Consider the following 17,498-nt stretch of genomic DNA (forward strand, 5'->3'; position numbering starts at 1 on the left):
GTGTGCACTAGACAGAAAGCCTGGAGCCATGGCTCCTGCCCTCTTGGATAAGGGAGGACAAACTCGGTCCTCTGCGGTGAGTTTGCCTCATAAAGGAGCACACAAGGATTTCCAGTGGCTCTAGGTGATGTGCCCCACCAGAGACCCATGGCCGGGAGGTGGCTCTCGCCTGTAATCCCAGCAGTTTGGGAGGCCGAGGCGAGAGGATCACTTGAGACCAGGAGTTCGAGACCAGCCTGGCCAACATGGCAAAACCCCATCTCTACTAAAAATACAAAAATTAGCCAGCATGGTGGTGCACACCTATAATTCCAGCTACACAGGAGGCTGAAGCAGGAGAATCACTTGAACCCAGGATGTGGAGGCTACAGTGAGCTGAGATCATGCCACCGCACTCCAGCCTAGGCAACAGAGCAACATTCTGCCTCTAATTAATTAATTAATTAATTAACTAACTAAATCAAATCAAATCAGGGAAATATCAAGCTTTCTGAATCTAAAAACAAGGCCAGATCCACGTGCTTTTCCTCAAAGCCCAAGTCTGTATATAAAATATTTCATTTCTCAAATATGTGTTCACTCAGAATACTTTTCTTCTGTGATCCCCCCAGGGGTCCTAAGGAAATGTGGATGAAGCTGCCATGCAGCTGCTAAGACACACGGCAGCCCACAGCCACTAGGCTCACCTGGCTGTCAGGAGCCAGTACAGGCAGTCGGCACAAAGGGCCCCTCATTCCTTTGGAAATCCGTCTGCACTGAGCCCCTAAGAGACCAGGACCCTGACAACACAGGGCATCCGTAAGGCTCTCTGACGCTCAGAAAAAGGCTCGTCCCTCCATCTTCTTCCTCCCATCCTGTCCTAGAGAGAACCACCTAAGCCAACCTGCTGACAATCACCGAGCAGCTTGGTGGCTGGGGTTGTGGAGGGTGAGACATGGGCCTTCTCTTGTAAGGTGGGGCCTGTCAGGCTGCAGGAGCCCCTGGGAGATGTCTTAAGTGGGCCAGGAGGACTCGAGCTAGAATTAGAGGGATGAAAAGTCAAATAAATTACACAAAAGCGGTCCTAGTGGGAGCCGAGAAAGAAGAGCAGGAAAAGGGAGATGGGGAGGAAAGGAGAAGGCCAAAGAGGGTCTGCAAAGCCAGCCAGACCCGGGAGTTCAGAATCTGCCAGGCCACGAGGGACCAGGGTTCCCTGCTGAGGACACCTGCCTCTGGGCAGCCGCTATTCATCCTTATAAACCGGCAGAAAGAGCCTGCCTCGTGGGAGAGTTTCCATTTACTACACCACTTTAATTCAGCTCTCCTCCAGCATCTTCAGCCAGTCAAAACAGATTGTAATTTGATTTAATGAAGCCCATCACTCTCCAACCACCCTCCCCAACAAAAAATAGCCGAATACACTTTTTTTCACCCCACCATTCCCAACTTCGGGATATATCTTTTCTGTTTTGAGATTTCAGGATCATCTTTTTTCCTTTCCGCTTCCCTCCCTCTTTCCCTCTGTGGGCAGCTCCTCAGTCACTCTGCCCTCTTGGACTCCGTGGCTATGATGTGGGGATCCCTGGCCCAGGGCCTCCCCTGTGCCCTGTGAGGGCTGAGCCAGGTGACTCCCACGCCTGGCAACTCCAAGCAGCCCAATCAACCGGGAGTGACAATGCACCCCCTACCCTCCCTGCTCCCAAGGGAGCTACGAGCGGCTCCGCACTGTGGCCATAAGTCCTGCTGGAGTGGCCACACATGGCAATCATGACTAATTGGCAATCTGAGGCTCACCCGGCTCGTGACCCCAAGGGCACCTTTCTGCAGCCATTATCTGGGAAGGGAAGGGAAAAGGGACCAACCAAAGAGAGCCAGGGAGCAAGTGTGAAGAGACTGTTTTCCTCAGCTTTCAAACCTGGGCTCTCCTGGCAGGGCTTCAAGAAGACTGAGTCATTACCTGTTTATACCCACAGGCCCACGCCTCCATGACAAATGCTACAAATGAGAACTGACCAGGAATTGGGAGGCAAGGTACATGTCTTTCACTTTCTGAGAAAGCTGCTGAACCTGCAGTCAACAGCTTGGCCCAGAAGCCTGCAGCCCCATCATAGGGCCAGCCCCACATACCTGCAGGCACCCTGGCAGCTCAGCCCTGGCCAACACCAGGCCCTTTTTAGCCTTTCCTCTCCCCTCTTCTTTCTGATAATTCCTAGGGTAGAAGACAGAGGGGGAATGTCTTGTAGAATCTCCCTGAATTCTGGAATGTAAATGAAGGCTGCCAACTGACGGCTTTTCTCCAAAACCAGTTCTCTTACCACAAGGGATTTGGTGCTACAGACCTTCAATGTATTCTTTCCTCCCTTCTACCCAAAACCAAAAAACGCCACATCTGGAAGTGGAGCTATGCCGGGATATCAGTAGATTTGTGAGGAATCACCGGAAATCCCAGCGCTGTGGGACTGGCCAGAACAGCTGCTAGCAGGCCTCTGACTCCTGCAACTACACGGTTGCACTCATATGCCCATGTGTCCCACACACACAGGCAGAGGGGAAGAAGCTTCAACTGGCGCTCCTGTGAGCCCTCTAGCAACTCACACAAGCCAGGCTTGTTGCTTCGGGGCTTCCTGCGACTTTCTCATTTTTAAGATATCTTTGTAAGCTGCACTGAAAGGACTCAGATACCAACTACTGTAGAGGCATTTGAAGAAATACAGGAGGGCATGGCACCCACTGTACTGGACTGTCTTGCTTTTAAAACGGGTGCTCCTATGATGGAGCCAGAGAGACCATCATGGGGAGCCTGGGGCTGAGAGGTGCAGGTCCAAATCCCAAAGGACACTGCCCCAAGCATGTCCTTTCACAGGGGGCAATGAGCACCCCCTCACCCTCCATCTCAGATTATCAGAGGTGGCACAAGATCATGTGAAATTCCTTGGAATCTTAACCAAAAAAATCAAGAGCATTTGCGTTTGATTTTACCTAACTCACGACTACACATGATCCATTTAAAACAAATGGACACAGCAGGAAGGGGCTTTGAATTCTTTCTGAACACATCAAACCCTCAGCATGCTGCTGCTCACAGGCCATGAATGAAGGGACACTCTCTCCCCCACACATTGAGAAAAGACAGAGGACAGTGCATGGATTTCAAGAATAATAAGTCTTCTTTAAAACAAAAACACTATATTAATACTGAACACTAACTTTAGAGCTTTGAAGGAACTTGGCATGTCATCCAGCCCAAGTATGGAAGATTAAAGCTCAGAAAAATCACATTTGAATATCAGTATTTGTCTTTTTGCAACTTATTTCACTCAACATAATGTCCTCAAGGTTCATCCATGTGGTAGCATGGGTCAGGATTTCCTTCCTTTTCAAGGCTGAGTAATATTCCATTGTGCAGCTCACATTTTGCTGATGGCTTCATCTCTTGCTGGACACTCACGTTGCTTCTACCTTTTGGTGACTATGAATAATGCTGCTGCAAACATGGGCGTACAAATAGCTCCAAGCCCCTGCTTTCAATTCTTTAGTGTATATACCCAGAAATGGAATTGCTGGACACTAAGATAATTCTACTGTTAATTACTTTTGCACCAAGATAATAAAAAATAACTAGTGGTTCTTTAAAAATTAAAAATAAAAATTTTGGATAATAACGTTGAACTTCCTTAAAGCAACAAACAATTCAAACAACTATCTCACAAGTCTCTAGGATTAGTATCAATTTGTGGCAAACAAACCACGTAGCATACTGACTTACACTACTAGTGAGGCATATTTCTGATGACAAAGTGGTACCAAAAATAAGTCCAGCTGTCCTGAAAATGTTTTCTACAAAGTAATTTCCTGTGAAAAGACAAAATGTCAGCCAGGCACGGTGGCTCACACCTGTAATCCCAGCACTCTGGGAGGCTGAGGCGGGCGGAACACGAGGTCAGGAGTTCAAGACCTGCCTGGCCAACGTGGTTGAAACCCCATCTCTACTAAAAATACAAAAATTAGCTTGGCGCGGTGGTGGGCACCTGTAGTCCCAGCTACTCAGGAGGCTGAGGCAGAAGAATCGTTTGAACCTGAGAGGCGGAGGTTGCAGTGAGCCGAGATAGCGCCATTGTACTCCAGCCTGGGGGACAGAGAGATTCTCCATCTCAAAAAAATAAAAAAAAGAAAGAAAAAGAAAAGACAAAATGTCTTAATGTTCACTAGCAAAGCACAGTGCTCCACAGATTTCCACTATGCAGCTGCCCATACTACATTTTTTTTTGTTTTGTTTTGTTTTTTTTTTTTTGAGACAGAGTCTTGTTCTGTCACCCAGGCTGGAGTGCAGTGGTGGCATCTCAGCTCACTGCAAGCTCCGCCTCCTGGGTTCACGCTATTCTCCTGCCTCAGCCTCCTGAGTAGCTGGGACTACAGGCGCCCGCCACTACACCCAGCCAATTTTTTTGTATTTTTAGTAGAGACGGGGTTTCACCATGTTAGCCAGGATGGTCTTGATCTCCTGACCTCGTGATCCACCCGCCTCAGCCTCCCAAAGTGCTGGGATTACAGGCGTGAGCCACCGCACCCGGCCCTACCCATACTACATTTCTAAAAGTATTCTTTATGAAAATCAATTTTGAAATAATATCTGAAAACTTGAAGTCCACTGCGTAAATGAAATGAGTAATCATAATTTCTGTCATAACTCTGTCGAGATTAACAACATAGGAAATCTGGATTATGCCACAAGGGAAATTGAAATCTAACATAACCAAGGCTAACAAAAGCACTTGTACGTAAGGGACGGGCACAGCTCATGGGTCCCCTGTGCAGGTGGGAGACACTCTAGAACAGACGCTCTCACCTCTTGGTGATCTGGCTCGGCTCCTGCAGATCGGGGTCGAGGTCAAAGACCTCATTATCCAGCAGCCTTCGCAGCGTCACGTCGGCCAGCTGCTCCATGACCTTAAACACCTCATCCAGGTTCAGGAACATGGAGAAGTCACGTTCCTTATTCTGCGTGGTGATTCGGATGGTATCCGTCAGAAAGACATTGGACGTTCTTTCTAATTTCTGGATATCAACCCACGGAACTACGAGTTTAACTGTAAGAGAAAAGTGTGAAATACATATTATGCCATGAAATTTGAGCCAAACTTGAGTGTGTCGGCAAGCAACTATCCAAAGCTCTCCTTAGGCCAATGTGTAAATGCCTTTTAAAAAAATCTTTTAAGTTCAGGGATACACGTGCGGGTTTGTAATATAGGTAAACTCATGTCAGAGGGTTTATTGTACAGATTATTTCATCACCCAGGTGTTAAGCCTGGTACCCATTAGTAATTTTTTTCTGATTTTCTCCCTCCTCCCACCCTCCACTCTCAAGTAGGTGCCTGTGTCAGTTCTTCCCCCATGGGTTCTTGTCATTTAGCTCCCACTTGTAAGTGGGAACATGCGGTATTTGCTTTTCTGTTCCCGTGTTAGTTTGCTAAGCATAATGGCCTCCAGCTCCATCCATGTTCCTGCAAAGGACATGATCTCATTCTTTTTTATGGCTGCATAGTATTCCGTGGTGTATGTGTACCACATTTTCTTTATCCAGTCTACCAATGATGGGCATTTAGGTTGATTCCATGTGTTTGCTACTGTGAATAGTGCTGCAAAGAACATATGCATGCGTCTTTATGGTAGACGATTTATACTCCTTTGGATATACACCTAGTAACGGTATCACTGAACTGAATGGTAGTTCTACTTCTAGTTCTTTGAAGAATCACCACACTGCTTTCCACAATGATTGAGCTAATTTACACCAGCAATACCATTCTGGACATGGGAACAGGCAAAGATTTTATGATGAAGATGCCAAAAAGCAATTGCAACAGAAGCAAAAACTGACAAATGGGATCTAATTAAGTGAAAGAGCTTCTGCACAGCAAAAGAAACTATCAACAGAGTAAACAGAGAACCTACAGAATAGGGGAAGTTTTTTGCAAACTAGACATCTCACAAAGGTCTAATATCCAGCATCTATAAGGAACTTAAACAAATTTACAAGAAAAAAAGAAACCACCCCATTAAAAAGTAGCCAAAGGACACGAACAGACACTTTTCAAAAGAAGACATACATGCGGCCAACAAGCGTATGGGAAAAAAAAGCTCAACATCACTGATCATTAGAGAAATGCAAATCAAAACCATAATCAGATGCTACCTCATACCAGCCAGAATGGCTATTATTAAAAAGTCAAAAAATAACAGATGCTGGCGAAGTTGTGGATAAAAGGAAACATTTATATGCTGCTGGTATAAATACCTTTAAACCAGAGCAGGAAAGAAGAGCATAGACCACTTGCCAACTGTTGGTCAAAACCCAACTCATGTTCTAATGGTTTTCTTAAAGATCTCAGTAAAACTTCCCAAGCTGCTGGCTACTGCATGTTTCAAAGGAACACTATTCTGAAACACCAAGTTAACAACATATACCTTTCTCAAGAATATTTAAACTTCAACAGTTATGCAAAAGTTTCTGAATCTACATAAATTCTGGTTTCAAAAACAGCATTCAAGGTGTAAGCTATGGGGAAAAGAGGTGTGTAAATGAGGATCATTCATGATCTCGTTCAGAGAAACGGACTTAACATTTAGCCTGTGTCAATAACAGTTGTTAGAGTCTTAGAAGACAGAGTATAAGTAGTTTTTATGAAACTTTAAAAAAGTAACATAGTACAAACAGCACATTTTAGAAACACCTGGTCTAGTCTCAGAAAGGTTTCTAACAGCAGTAGCCAGCAAGGAGAACAGAAATCTAAACATCTGGCGGCTTGCTGTCATCAGAGAGGCATGCAGAACAACTGAAAATCAGAAATGTCACCACATATTAGGAATCATTTATTTTTCCTAAATCTTTTTTTTTTTTTTTTTTTTTGAGGCGGAGTCTTGCTTTGTCACCCAGGCTGGAGTGCACTGGTGCAATCTCGGCTCACTCACTGCAACCTCCGCCTCCAGGGTTCAAGCGATTCTCATGCCTCAGCCTCCCAAGTAACTGGGACCATAGGCGTGCACCACCGTGCCTGGCTAATTTTTGTATTTTTAGTAGAGGCGGGGTTTCCACTGTGCCTGGCCTATTTTTTCCAAATCTTATCCTCCTAACACAAAAAGGTTTAGTGATAATCACTAATAAGTGTCAGAAAACAATTCATTTTCCTTTTCAAATAGAGAATGACTGTTTTTATTTTTACCATTTCTTTCCATTTATCTTACAATACCACTTTCAGCGCTTTAATAATTTTAAAGGCCACATTTCTGCATCAGGCTCGACAATAAACTTCTCCAGCTACTTCTAGCTGCTTTCATAAAAACTCTTTTATACACAGGTATATGCTCCACCTACACCACCAACTTTGATTCATTAAGCATCTCCTTTGTGAAGCGCCCGCCCTGCATTGAAGGAGCTTGTTCACACAGAAAAAACAGCCATGCGTATTAATAAGTGCCACTGACTTGCTGGGACCCAGCATAAAAATGCAAATACAGTACAAATAATATAGGGACCAGGGAAGGCTTTCTGGAGGTGACAAAATCTGAACTGAATTTTGAAGGATGAAGGATGAATAGGAGTTTCCAACAGGCTAAGTACAGAGAAAGGAAAGAAAGCCACCAGGTGTACTTTGAAAAGCATTTCAAAAACAAGGAAGGTGGCCAAGGTTAGGTAAGGGCACACTCCAAGGGTGCAGAAGGGCTGTGCAGATAGGGTGTATATCCCAGAGCATCAGAACCAAGGCTGGCGAGCTGGAAAAGGAAAACCATGTGCCAGAAGCCAGCCACAGCAGACACTCAAGAGAAGCCCCTCTCACTGGTTCAACTTGAAATATAAATGAAGAAAGAAAACAAAATCACACACTCACATATGCAGCATCCATACTACCCAACATGAGCACTTGAAACAATATTTGGTTCTGGAAGAAGTTTCCGTGGGAATGACTTTTTAAACACTCAATATACAATTAACACTTGTGGCTTCTCTTTTTCACCTTGGAATCCCATTGCCTAGGACAATTCCTGCCACTGGATAAATAGGTGAGCAGTGAATCAGTGCATGAATCTCAAGGAGATAGTGAAGAATTCCCCTTCTGGAAGTGACTGCATATCCAGCCAGTCTTCCAAGGGGCAGTCCTGACCTTCAGTGCCAGGAATTTTTTTAATGGCCTGCTTTGTTAAGAAGCAGGAATATGTTCTCCACTTTGAGAAATATTAAGCCATCAGTGATAATACTATGTTTTCTAAACAACTTATAGTAGTAGAAACCCTTTAGTGGCTACAGAAAGTGAACTATACAGGATGTTTCTTGAAGCAGTAGAAAAAGTGAATTCTCCAGATCTAATCCCCTGCTAGCAGTAGCATATATAAGTAATCAAGTGTCACCTGGTGTCATCTCCACCATTTATTTAAATCTGTCCAACTCTTCCTGTTCACGGCCCTTCCTGGGAGCAGCGCTGAGTCCCGAGGGCCAACTTTATCTTGGAAGAGCTGCCAGGCCTCACTTACGTTCCTTGCCCAGGAAGAAGGAGTAGAAGCAGAGGTGGTTGATGCTGAGGTACAGCCAGCCCTGGCGGGGCACCCTGCCCTTCCAACAGCAGCAGGAGTAGTAGGTGACCAGCTTCTCCGCCTCGGGGAAGTTGAACCTGGCCTCGAACTTCACCAGGGCTTCTCGGAATTTCTCGGGTTCCTCCTCCTGCTCGGCGAGCCTGCTGCTGGTCTCCTCGGCTATCAGAGCCTGACACACAGAGATGACAGTCCCTGCTCAGTGAGCCAGCAATGGGAAGGCAGGGGGTGCAAGGGACAGGAAGCAGGAGGGACTGAGGCGCACAGGCCCCCAAGAAGTGTGCGCTGCTTCAACGACAGACACACCTGACGAGGAGAATGGCTCAGCCGTGTCATCCGTCAGCCACCCAGACACATGGCTGCAGCAGAAAAAAAAGGAATGGCAGTCGGGGTCAGAAAACCCAAGAACCAGTCTCTCACTCAGCCACTTACCAATCATGAGGCTCTGGGCAAATCATTTGACTTCTAAGCCCAGTTCTCAAACGATCATTTTCTTTTTTTTCTTTTCTTTTTTTTTTTTTTTTTTTTGGAGACGGAGTTTTGTTCTTGTTGCCCAGGCTGGAGTGCAATGGCACGATCTCAACTCACCGCAACCTCCACCTCCTGGGTTCAAGTGATTCTCCTGCCTCAGCCTCCCAAATAGCTGGGATTACAGGCATGCACCACCACGCTGGGCTAATTTTGTATTTTTAGTAGAGACGGGGTTTCTCCATGTTGATCAGGCTGGTCTCGAACTCCCGACCTCAGGTGATCCACCTGCCTCAGCCTCCCAAAGTGCTGGGATTACAGGCGTGAGCCACCACGCCCAGCCACAAATGATCATTTTCTAAATCTTCCCTACAGGCATATGAGGATAAAAGGACTGGCTCAGGCCTGTGAACTCAGCATCAATCCCAAAGAACTACCCAACTTTAAGATAAAAGTTTGTCCTTTGAGCGTCCAGGTGCAGTGGCTCACACCTGTAATCCCAGCACTTTGGGAGACGGAAGTGGGCAGATCACTTTAGGCCAGGAGTTTGAGACCAGCCTGGCCAGCATGGTGAAACCCCATCTCTACTAAAAATACAAAAATTAGCCAGGTGTGGTGGTGCACCTGCAATCCCAGCTCCTTGGGAAGCTGAGGCACAAGAATTGCTTGAACCCCGGAGGCAGAGGTTGCAGTGAGCCAAGATTGTGCTACTGCACTCCAACCTGGATGACAGAGTCCTCAAAAAAAAAAAAAAAGTTAGTCTTTTGAGAAAAACTCACGAAGATCTTCCTCATTAGGTTCAAAAATGTTGGCATTTAAGGCTACTACCTGCCTGACTGTGTGGTTCACTTTGTAGCCTTAAATGGATATTGGCCAAGGTTCCCAAGGTCATAAATAACCTCCAAAGCACTCGGGTCTATGGGAAAACAAAACATCTAAATCTATAATTTTTTGCCAAAAATGAGTAACAACTAGTGTCCTTCATAATCTGGGGTGGTGGTAGAAGAGCCTAGAATTCAGGCTTGTGGTCTATTTGTTCCTAATTGACAACTCATTGCTAACATCAGAAATCTGATTTCCCATCCCTGGGAGCTCACTGCAAAATCCTTCCCTGAGAATAACTTCTTGGTACCTTCATGTGAGCAGCTGTTTAGGAACTCCTGGGCCCCAAGCCTCACATATGCTACCTGATTATAAAAATACATTTATAATTCAAATCCCAGTTACTCAGGAGGCTGAGGCAGGAGAATCATGTAAGCCCAAAAGTTTTGAGGCTACAGTGCACTATGATGGCACCTGTGAACAGCCACGGCACTCCAGCCTGGGCAACACAGCAAGACCCCATCTCTAAAAATATACACACATATATATATATACTTCTATCATTTATTTTTGTTAACATTTCCCTTTTTTTGTTTGTTTTGTAGGTATGTCTCATGAAAAGCTATGTCCCTGAAGACAAGACTACTTTTTGGGTATTGTTATCAAACCCTGCACTACTTTATAAGCTATTTTCAAAATGAAACCTGAGCACTGACATTAAAGTAACAATGTAATTTAAAATTATTATTATTATTATTATTTTTTTGAGACGGAGTCTCACTCTGTTGCCCAGGCTGGAGTGCAGTGGCACGATCTTGGCTCACCGCAAGCTCCGCCTCCCGGGTTCATGCCATTCTCCTGCCTCAGCCTCCCGAGTAGCTGGGACTACAGGTGCCCGCCACCATGCCTGGCTAATTTCTTGTATTTTTAGTAGAGACGGGGTTTCACTGTGTTAGCCAGGATGGTCTCGATTTCCTGACCTCATGATCCACCTGCCTCCCAAAGTGCTGGGATTATAGGTGTGAGCCACCACACCCGGCCTAAAATTATTTTTAACAGAAATCTGGAGGCTGAAGAAATTTCAAGTGATTTTTATTTTCTTCATTATGTTTTTCTCTATTTTCCACATTTCATTTAACAAGACATTATACATTAACGAAGTTCTAGTTAAGAGAGATGAGTATTTTTGAAAAGCATATCTAATATATAATGAGTGCTGAGCTCTCCCCTTGCCCTGGAAGTGAGGCGTGGAGGGGTCTTTATGAAGGCTCCGGAGCAGACAGGCAGCAGGCACGGCTGCAGGGTGGGACCCAGTGGCCTCCCGATGCAGGCATGAGGTGGCCATGCTGACCCCTGCCTTCCTTGAAGTATGGTTTCTGGTTATAGGCACAGCTTGAAACAGGGATTTTTTTTAAAGTTTTGTAGAGTCATCAAAGGTTCAGGATATGAGTAGGAAAGCCTCTATTCCCAGATCCTTAGGATTTGGCCAGAGGAAAGGGAGATCAAATGTCATGCTGTGCTCCCAGGCTCAGGCCAGGCAGGCCCCTCACTCCCCAGCCCTGCCTCCTCAGGACTTATTTTTCGAAGCATTTTAGCTTCAAAGTGTCAGGGACTAGAATATGTCACCCCAAAATATGCCACTTTGGCACAGGATTATTTTGAGCTGAAGAAAACCGAGAAACCGCAAACACCAAAAAGGCTCTCTGTCTTCCCCTGGCATTTGCCTAAAAACAGGACCTGTTTTTAAAGGTCCATTTGTCAAGGTGTGTCCTGCTCCTGTACCAGAAAGAGGACTTTGACTCTCAATCACCAGAAACAGCTCTCGACCCTCCCAAGTCCAGAAACAGCCCTGAGAGGAATCTACATAACAAACCTCACTAAAATAATCCTTAGCGTCCATGAGTTTCCCCCACAGTACACTGCCCCCAAAAGCCTAAAGGCCTTTTCCCTAGTCTTGTCACCTTTCTACAAATGCACTGTTCTTTGCCGACATGCTATGTAAGCCCAAGTGCTAACCACCCCTGTGAGTTACTCATCACTGAGTTTCTGTTACACATACGCATGCTTTTGTGTTCAAATAAAGTCTGTTCGGCTGGGCGTGGTGGCTCACATCTGTAATCCCAGCACTTTGGGAAGCCAAGGCAGGAGGATTGCTTGAGCCCAGGAGTTCGATACCAGCTTGGGCAACATAATGAGACCTCGTCTCTGCAAAAAATAAAAACATTAGCCAGGTGTGGTGGTGTGTGCTTGCAGCCCCAGCTACATGGGAGGCTGAGGCAGGAGGGTCACTTGAGCCTGGGAGGTCAAGGCTGATGTGAGCCACGATTGCACCACTGCACTCCAGCCTGAGTGAAAGGGCAAGACCCTGTCTCAAAAAAACAACAAACAAAAATAAACTCTGTTTTTCTCTTGTTAATCTTTTTTCAGTGTAATTTCCAGAGCCCCAGCCATGAAATCTAGGAGAGTCAAGGACAAGTTTTCTTATTCTACAGAAACTGTTTTAAAATCACTGTAGCGAAAGTTAGTTTTCTTCCTCCAAATTAAGAAGAGCAACACCTAAATCAAATAACCACTACAACTTGCATTAGACCAAGAAATGCAGGGTAAGTGTGAAAAATAGCATTGAATGGGGCCTTTCTGTAGCTACCCCAGTGTGATCTGACCCAGGGAAGTGAGCCACAGTTGGCTGGGCCAGGACGAGGGCTGACCCGAGCCCACCATGGCCTAGCCCACCCCCTAACCCCACAGGCCAGGTGTAACTCCAAGAAGACATTGTCAAGCTGGCTGGACTTGGGATGCCTTCCCTTTCACCAAATCCCACAAGTATCCTACAGTCCCCAAAGGAAAAAATTTTGTTTCTCCAAAATCAAAAATCTGCTTTGACACCCTTTACTAAAAAGCCATAGCACTTGAGGTATTAGAAAGCCAAGCTTTTTGCAGAAAACAAACAAAATCAAAGGGCTAGGAGGTTTTACCCTAAGGAAGGAAAACTGTATCACACGCTAATGTGTTAAAGTATTTAACGAGAGAGTTAAATTTAGAATGAGAAACCATCTCTCCCAGCCCGATGGGGCTTTGAAAGCACTGATTACCCATCATGTTATTGCAGTGAGGCCAGTTATATAAGACTGTAACTCACAGGAGGTATCACAGATACCTCCCAAAATATTCCTCTCTTGCCAACTCAAAACTTTCATTACATTTAATTTACATATTTTAAGAATAAACATCCACTTCTAGCAGGAGGAAAGTGGTAGATCCAACAGAATAGTGTGACAAGATGTCACAACTGCAAAAAAAAAAGAAAAAAAAAAGGTGATTTTCTAAGAAGTCAAATAATGTGTTGCTCTGCGAAAACATAAATCTTAACATTATTTTTTTTCCTGGGATAAAAAAGGGCCTTCACTCCTGTAAAGGATAACAAAAACTAAGCCTGAGAATGAAGTCTTTTTTTTTTTGAGACGGAGTCTCAAAAAGCCACTGGAGTGCAGTGGCTCTATCTCGGCTCACGCAAGCACCACCTCCCGGGTTCACACCATTCTCTTGCCTCAGCCTCCCGAGTAGCTGGACTACAGGCGCCCACCACCACACTCAGCTAATTTTTTAGTACAGATGGGGTTTTACCATGTTAGCCAGAATGGTCTCGATCTCCTGACCTCGTGATCTGCCTGCCTCGGCCTCCCAAAGTGCTGGGATTACAGGCGTGAGCCACCGTGCCCAGCCAAGTCTTTTTTTTTAACATGTCAGGTGTATTTTGCTAGAATGACTACAAAGTTAAGACAGGTGATAAATGAAACTTATTTGGCATTACGTATTGAGCCAAAAAGTTCAGTTAGTAGGAAAAACTGTTAGTACGCTACAGTGTTGGAATGTCTTAAGGAAGAAAGATGGAAAGATGGGGAGAAACATTAAACTCAGGGGACCTACCTTTACCTTCCCTTTGACAAAACTGGCAATGTCATCTTTATTATCAAAGACGGACAAGGTGTGGAGGAGATTTTGTTCCAGCCAGTCCCAGTGCTGGTTGATTTCCTCTAATGTTGCACCTGGATTCGAGCAGAAAAAGATACAGAGATTAAAAAATGCAATGAAAGTAATTCCTAGAACATTAACTCATTTTCCAAATATTGTGTATCCCCATGTTGATGTTAAAACATCTGGCCTTGGCTGGGCGCGGTGGCTCACACCTGTAATCCCAGCACTTTGGGAGACCAAGGCAGGCGGATCACAAGGTCAGGAGATCGAGCCATCCTGGCTAACATGGTGAAACCCCGTCTCTACTAAAAATGCAAAAAATTAGCCGGGCGTGGTGATGGGCGCCTGTAGTCCCAGCTACTCAGGAGGCTGAGGCAGGAGAATAGCGTGAACCCGGGAGGCGGAGCTTGCAGTGAGCCAAGATGGCACCACTGCACTCCAGCCTGGGCAAGAGTGTGAGACTCTGTCTCAAAAAAATAAAAAATAAAAAATCTTGCCTCTCATACCCTGGGCCACAGTTTGCCAGATGAAAAGGAAGGCACCCCCATCAGGGCCGTGGTGCTCCTCCCTGCAGCACTGGGATGTGCAAGCGTCACTCCCACTGCCACAAAGATGGGCCAGGTGGCCAAGTGAGTTACCACTGGGACTGTTCTATGACCATCCCACCCGCCCTACTAATGCAAAGAACTCTGACCATCTCCACTCAAATGACAGAAACATTTCTAATTATCCAGCTACTCCGGCATAGAACAAGCCCCGAGTAGCAGACCAATCCTGAGCAGCCTTGCAAAGTTCTCCCATGAAAACAAGGGTCCCTTCAAGAAGTACTGAAGCCCAAGTCCATGGAGGAAAGAGTCTCTTGCCAGGGCCAGGGGCTGCCACTTGCACTCAACACCGCTGCAACACAATAAGCAAGGGCCTAGGAAATTTACAGCTTACAAATGCATACTTCATATCATTTACAGCAATGACCGTTAAAAACATACATAAAAAGAGGTCTTATAGTACATGTTAAAACAGAAACACAAAAGCATTAAATCAAAGGCGTAAATTCATTTCTTTCAATGAAAATTTTTTTAAATCACCACATTATTAAAGCATTAAGCAAAAAGCTTAGCCATTTTAGTTATCTGTATTTCCTCTCTATTCTCATCATCTCCACCGGACAATGGGCACTTTAACACAGGGACTATTTCCAGCTCCTCATGAAGGGCCTGGCACACAGCAGATGCTCAGTAAGGTCCACCGACTAGAAGCACACATGGTCCTGGACAACAAAAGGCACGTGGGCATCAGGTGTTTCTACTGTAGGCAGGTTTCCAAAATGGGAAGCAGGAGATATTCTAACCTCAAAGAAATTAGACAAACAACAGAGCTGAATCATCTAGCCAGTGTGAGAGGGATATGGTGCCCGGAGCCACGCACCACCTACTCAAAAGCCAGATATGGACCGGGTGCGGTGGCTCACGCGTGTAATCCCAGCACTTTGGGAGGCCAAGGTGAGTGGATCACTTGAGGTCAGGAGTTTGAGACCAGCCTGGCCTACATGATAAAACCCCATCTCTACTAAACATACAAAAATTAGCCAGGCATGGTGGTGGGGCCCCCTAATCCCAGCTTCTCGGGAGGCTGGGTCAGGAGAATCTGTCGAACCTGGGAGGTGGAGGTTGCAGTGAGCCAAGATCACGCCATTGCAATCCAGCCTGGGTGACAGAGCAAGACTCCGTCTCAAAAAAAAAAAAAAAAAAGCCAGGCATGCATTTTGCTCAGTCATCTTTCTCTCCGCATCTTATGTGCAGCAGCCTTCCTCTCCCTGGAATGTAAATATAAACACCCCACACAAGAAGGTGTCAGGGGACTGGCTCTGGACTTGTGGCTGCTTTGGAGTCCATGAGAATGAAAAACATCTATCTGTAGTAGGACTGTTGTTCTGAGCGGACCCTTAGGGAAGGAATAAAAAGAAGTATCTAATAGAATACTTCATAAGGAATAATGAAAGTTTAAAACAATGGTGCTTGTTTTGTATTTTCTTGGGCAAGGCATTGGCCAAAGCAGTATCCTTCAGTCATCACTAAAGCCCGTGTTCTCATCAGAGCTGGGAGGGCCAGCCCAGGCTTCTCTCCGCCTGAGGTCTCTATTCACAGGCCATGACTTCTCCGGTCCCTACACCAAGAGCACTTGGTCAGTGACCCTGCCCTGCTGCCCCTCGGTCCCATGGATCACAGAAGCCCAAGCAGCAGCCCACTCAGGTGTAGCAGAAGCTTCCTCTGAGGTGAGGGGTCCCGGTCCTCTTGCTCTCCACTTCCTGCCATCTGGGCCCTTCAGGATCCCCGTCCCTCTTACAATCAAGAAAGGTTATTTTAAAACAAAATCAAACCCAGCTACTCGAGGCTCCCTAGCATGACTCTCTTGAAGCTTCTGACCTTTCCCTACCTGCACTGAGGCCCAGAGCGTCTGCTTGGTTCCTCAGCTGGTTATAACACACGCCATGCTGGCCCGACTTAGGGGTACATCTGGTTTACCTGCCTCTGGCTTAAGTCTCCCTGCCCTGTTCAGTGCTCCCAGGTGGCAGGTGTGTAGGTGTCAGCCACAAGAACACCCTCGTCTAAATCCAGTGGGTCAGCAGTGATGTCTCTCTATCACATCACTAAGTCGGGTTCCACCCAAGCTGATAATCTTGCACAAGCACCTGGGGTAGCCCAGGGCTCTGCTTCTCCTTGGTACTTTAAGACCTTTTCTTTCTAGGTCTTTATCATTTATTACCCATTACAATAAAATCTGTTACTCAGAATACTTAAAGAAAAAAAAAAAGTGAAGAATAAGCTAAAAAGGGAGCATTTTATGGGACCTTGATCTTTTGCTATTTGTTTTCATGGACTCATTGATCCAGAAGAAGAGAGAATCAAGAGTTGCAGGAATGAAGAAGAACTAAAGCAGGGAGAAAAGTCACCTTTGTGGTGCTAGTCTGTTCCAGATGTTATCTCACTGATCTGTGATGAAGACTGAATGAGGAAATGGAGGCTCAAGTATCTGTCCAAAATCATATCAAATGAAGGGCAAACGAGGGCATGAAATGACTCTCTACAACCTCGAAGTACTCTAGGGTCCTTCCATAAAAAGCTATATTTGAATTATTATTATTTATTTTTATTTTTTTTATTTTTTGGAGATGGAGTCTCTCTCTGTCGCCCAGGCTGGAGTGCAGTGGTGTGATCTTGGCTCACTGTAACTCTGCCTCCTGGGTTCAAGTGATTCTCCCACCTCAGCCTCCCGAATAGCTGGGACCACAGGTGCACACCACCACGCCTGGCTAACTTTTATATTGTTAGTAGAGACGGGGTTTCACCACGTTGGTCAGGCTGGTATCGAACTCCTGACCTCGTGATCCGCCCGCCTTGGCCTCCCAAAGTGCTGGGATTACAGGAGTGAGCCACCACGCCCAGCCCTGCTAATTTGAATTTTTAAGTATCATTTACATCATCCTCAGGCCCAGTTCTTGCTATGGCTGAGCATTAAAAGAGATACTTTGTGCTTCCACTTACAGCAAGCTCTCTCCCTCCACTCCCATCTTCCCAAATGCATCCTTTCGGACGACCTGATACAAGTTTTCACTTACCCTGCTATTAAGCTCACAGGGGCTAACACCGTAAACTGATACCAGCTAACCGCAT

At 45.7% G+C, this 17,498-nt stretch overlaps 1 protein-coding gene across 5 annotated transcripts in view; it reads right to left on the reverse strand.

The window, feature by feature from the left end:
- Positions 1-17,498, reverse strand: part of TBC1D8 (TBC1 domain family member 8) — a 145,081-nt gene that overhangs the window by 36,923 nt on the left and 90,660 nt on the right. For 4 of the 5 annotated variants that reach the window (XM_054474294.2, XM_054474291.2, XM_063649238.1 and 1 more), the window contains exons 3-5: positions 13,780-13,898; positions 8,506-8,734; positions 4,826-5,066 (exon numbers count right to left, since the gene is read on the reverse strand). In XM_054474294.2, coding sequence (XP_054330269.1) covers positions 4,826-5,066; positions 8,506-8,734; positions 13,780-13,898 — 589 coding nt within the window. Of the gene's footprint in view, positions 1-4,825; positions 5,067-8,382; positions 8,735-13,779; positions 13,899-17,498 lie in introns of those variants that run through there. The other variant, XM_054474321.1, reaches the window with a different exon arrangement.

This window comes from Pongo pygmaeus, chromosome 12 (assembly GCF_028885625.2).
Source record: "Pongo pygmaeus isolate AG05252 chromosome 12, NHGRI_mPonPyg2-v2.0_pri, whole genome shotgun sequence".
NCBI classification, from domain to species: domain Eukaryota; kingdom Metazoa; phylum Chordata; class Mammalia; order Primates; family Hominidae; genus Pongo; species Pongo pygmaeus.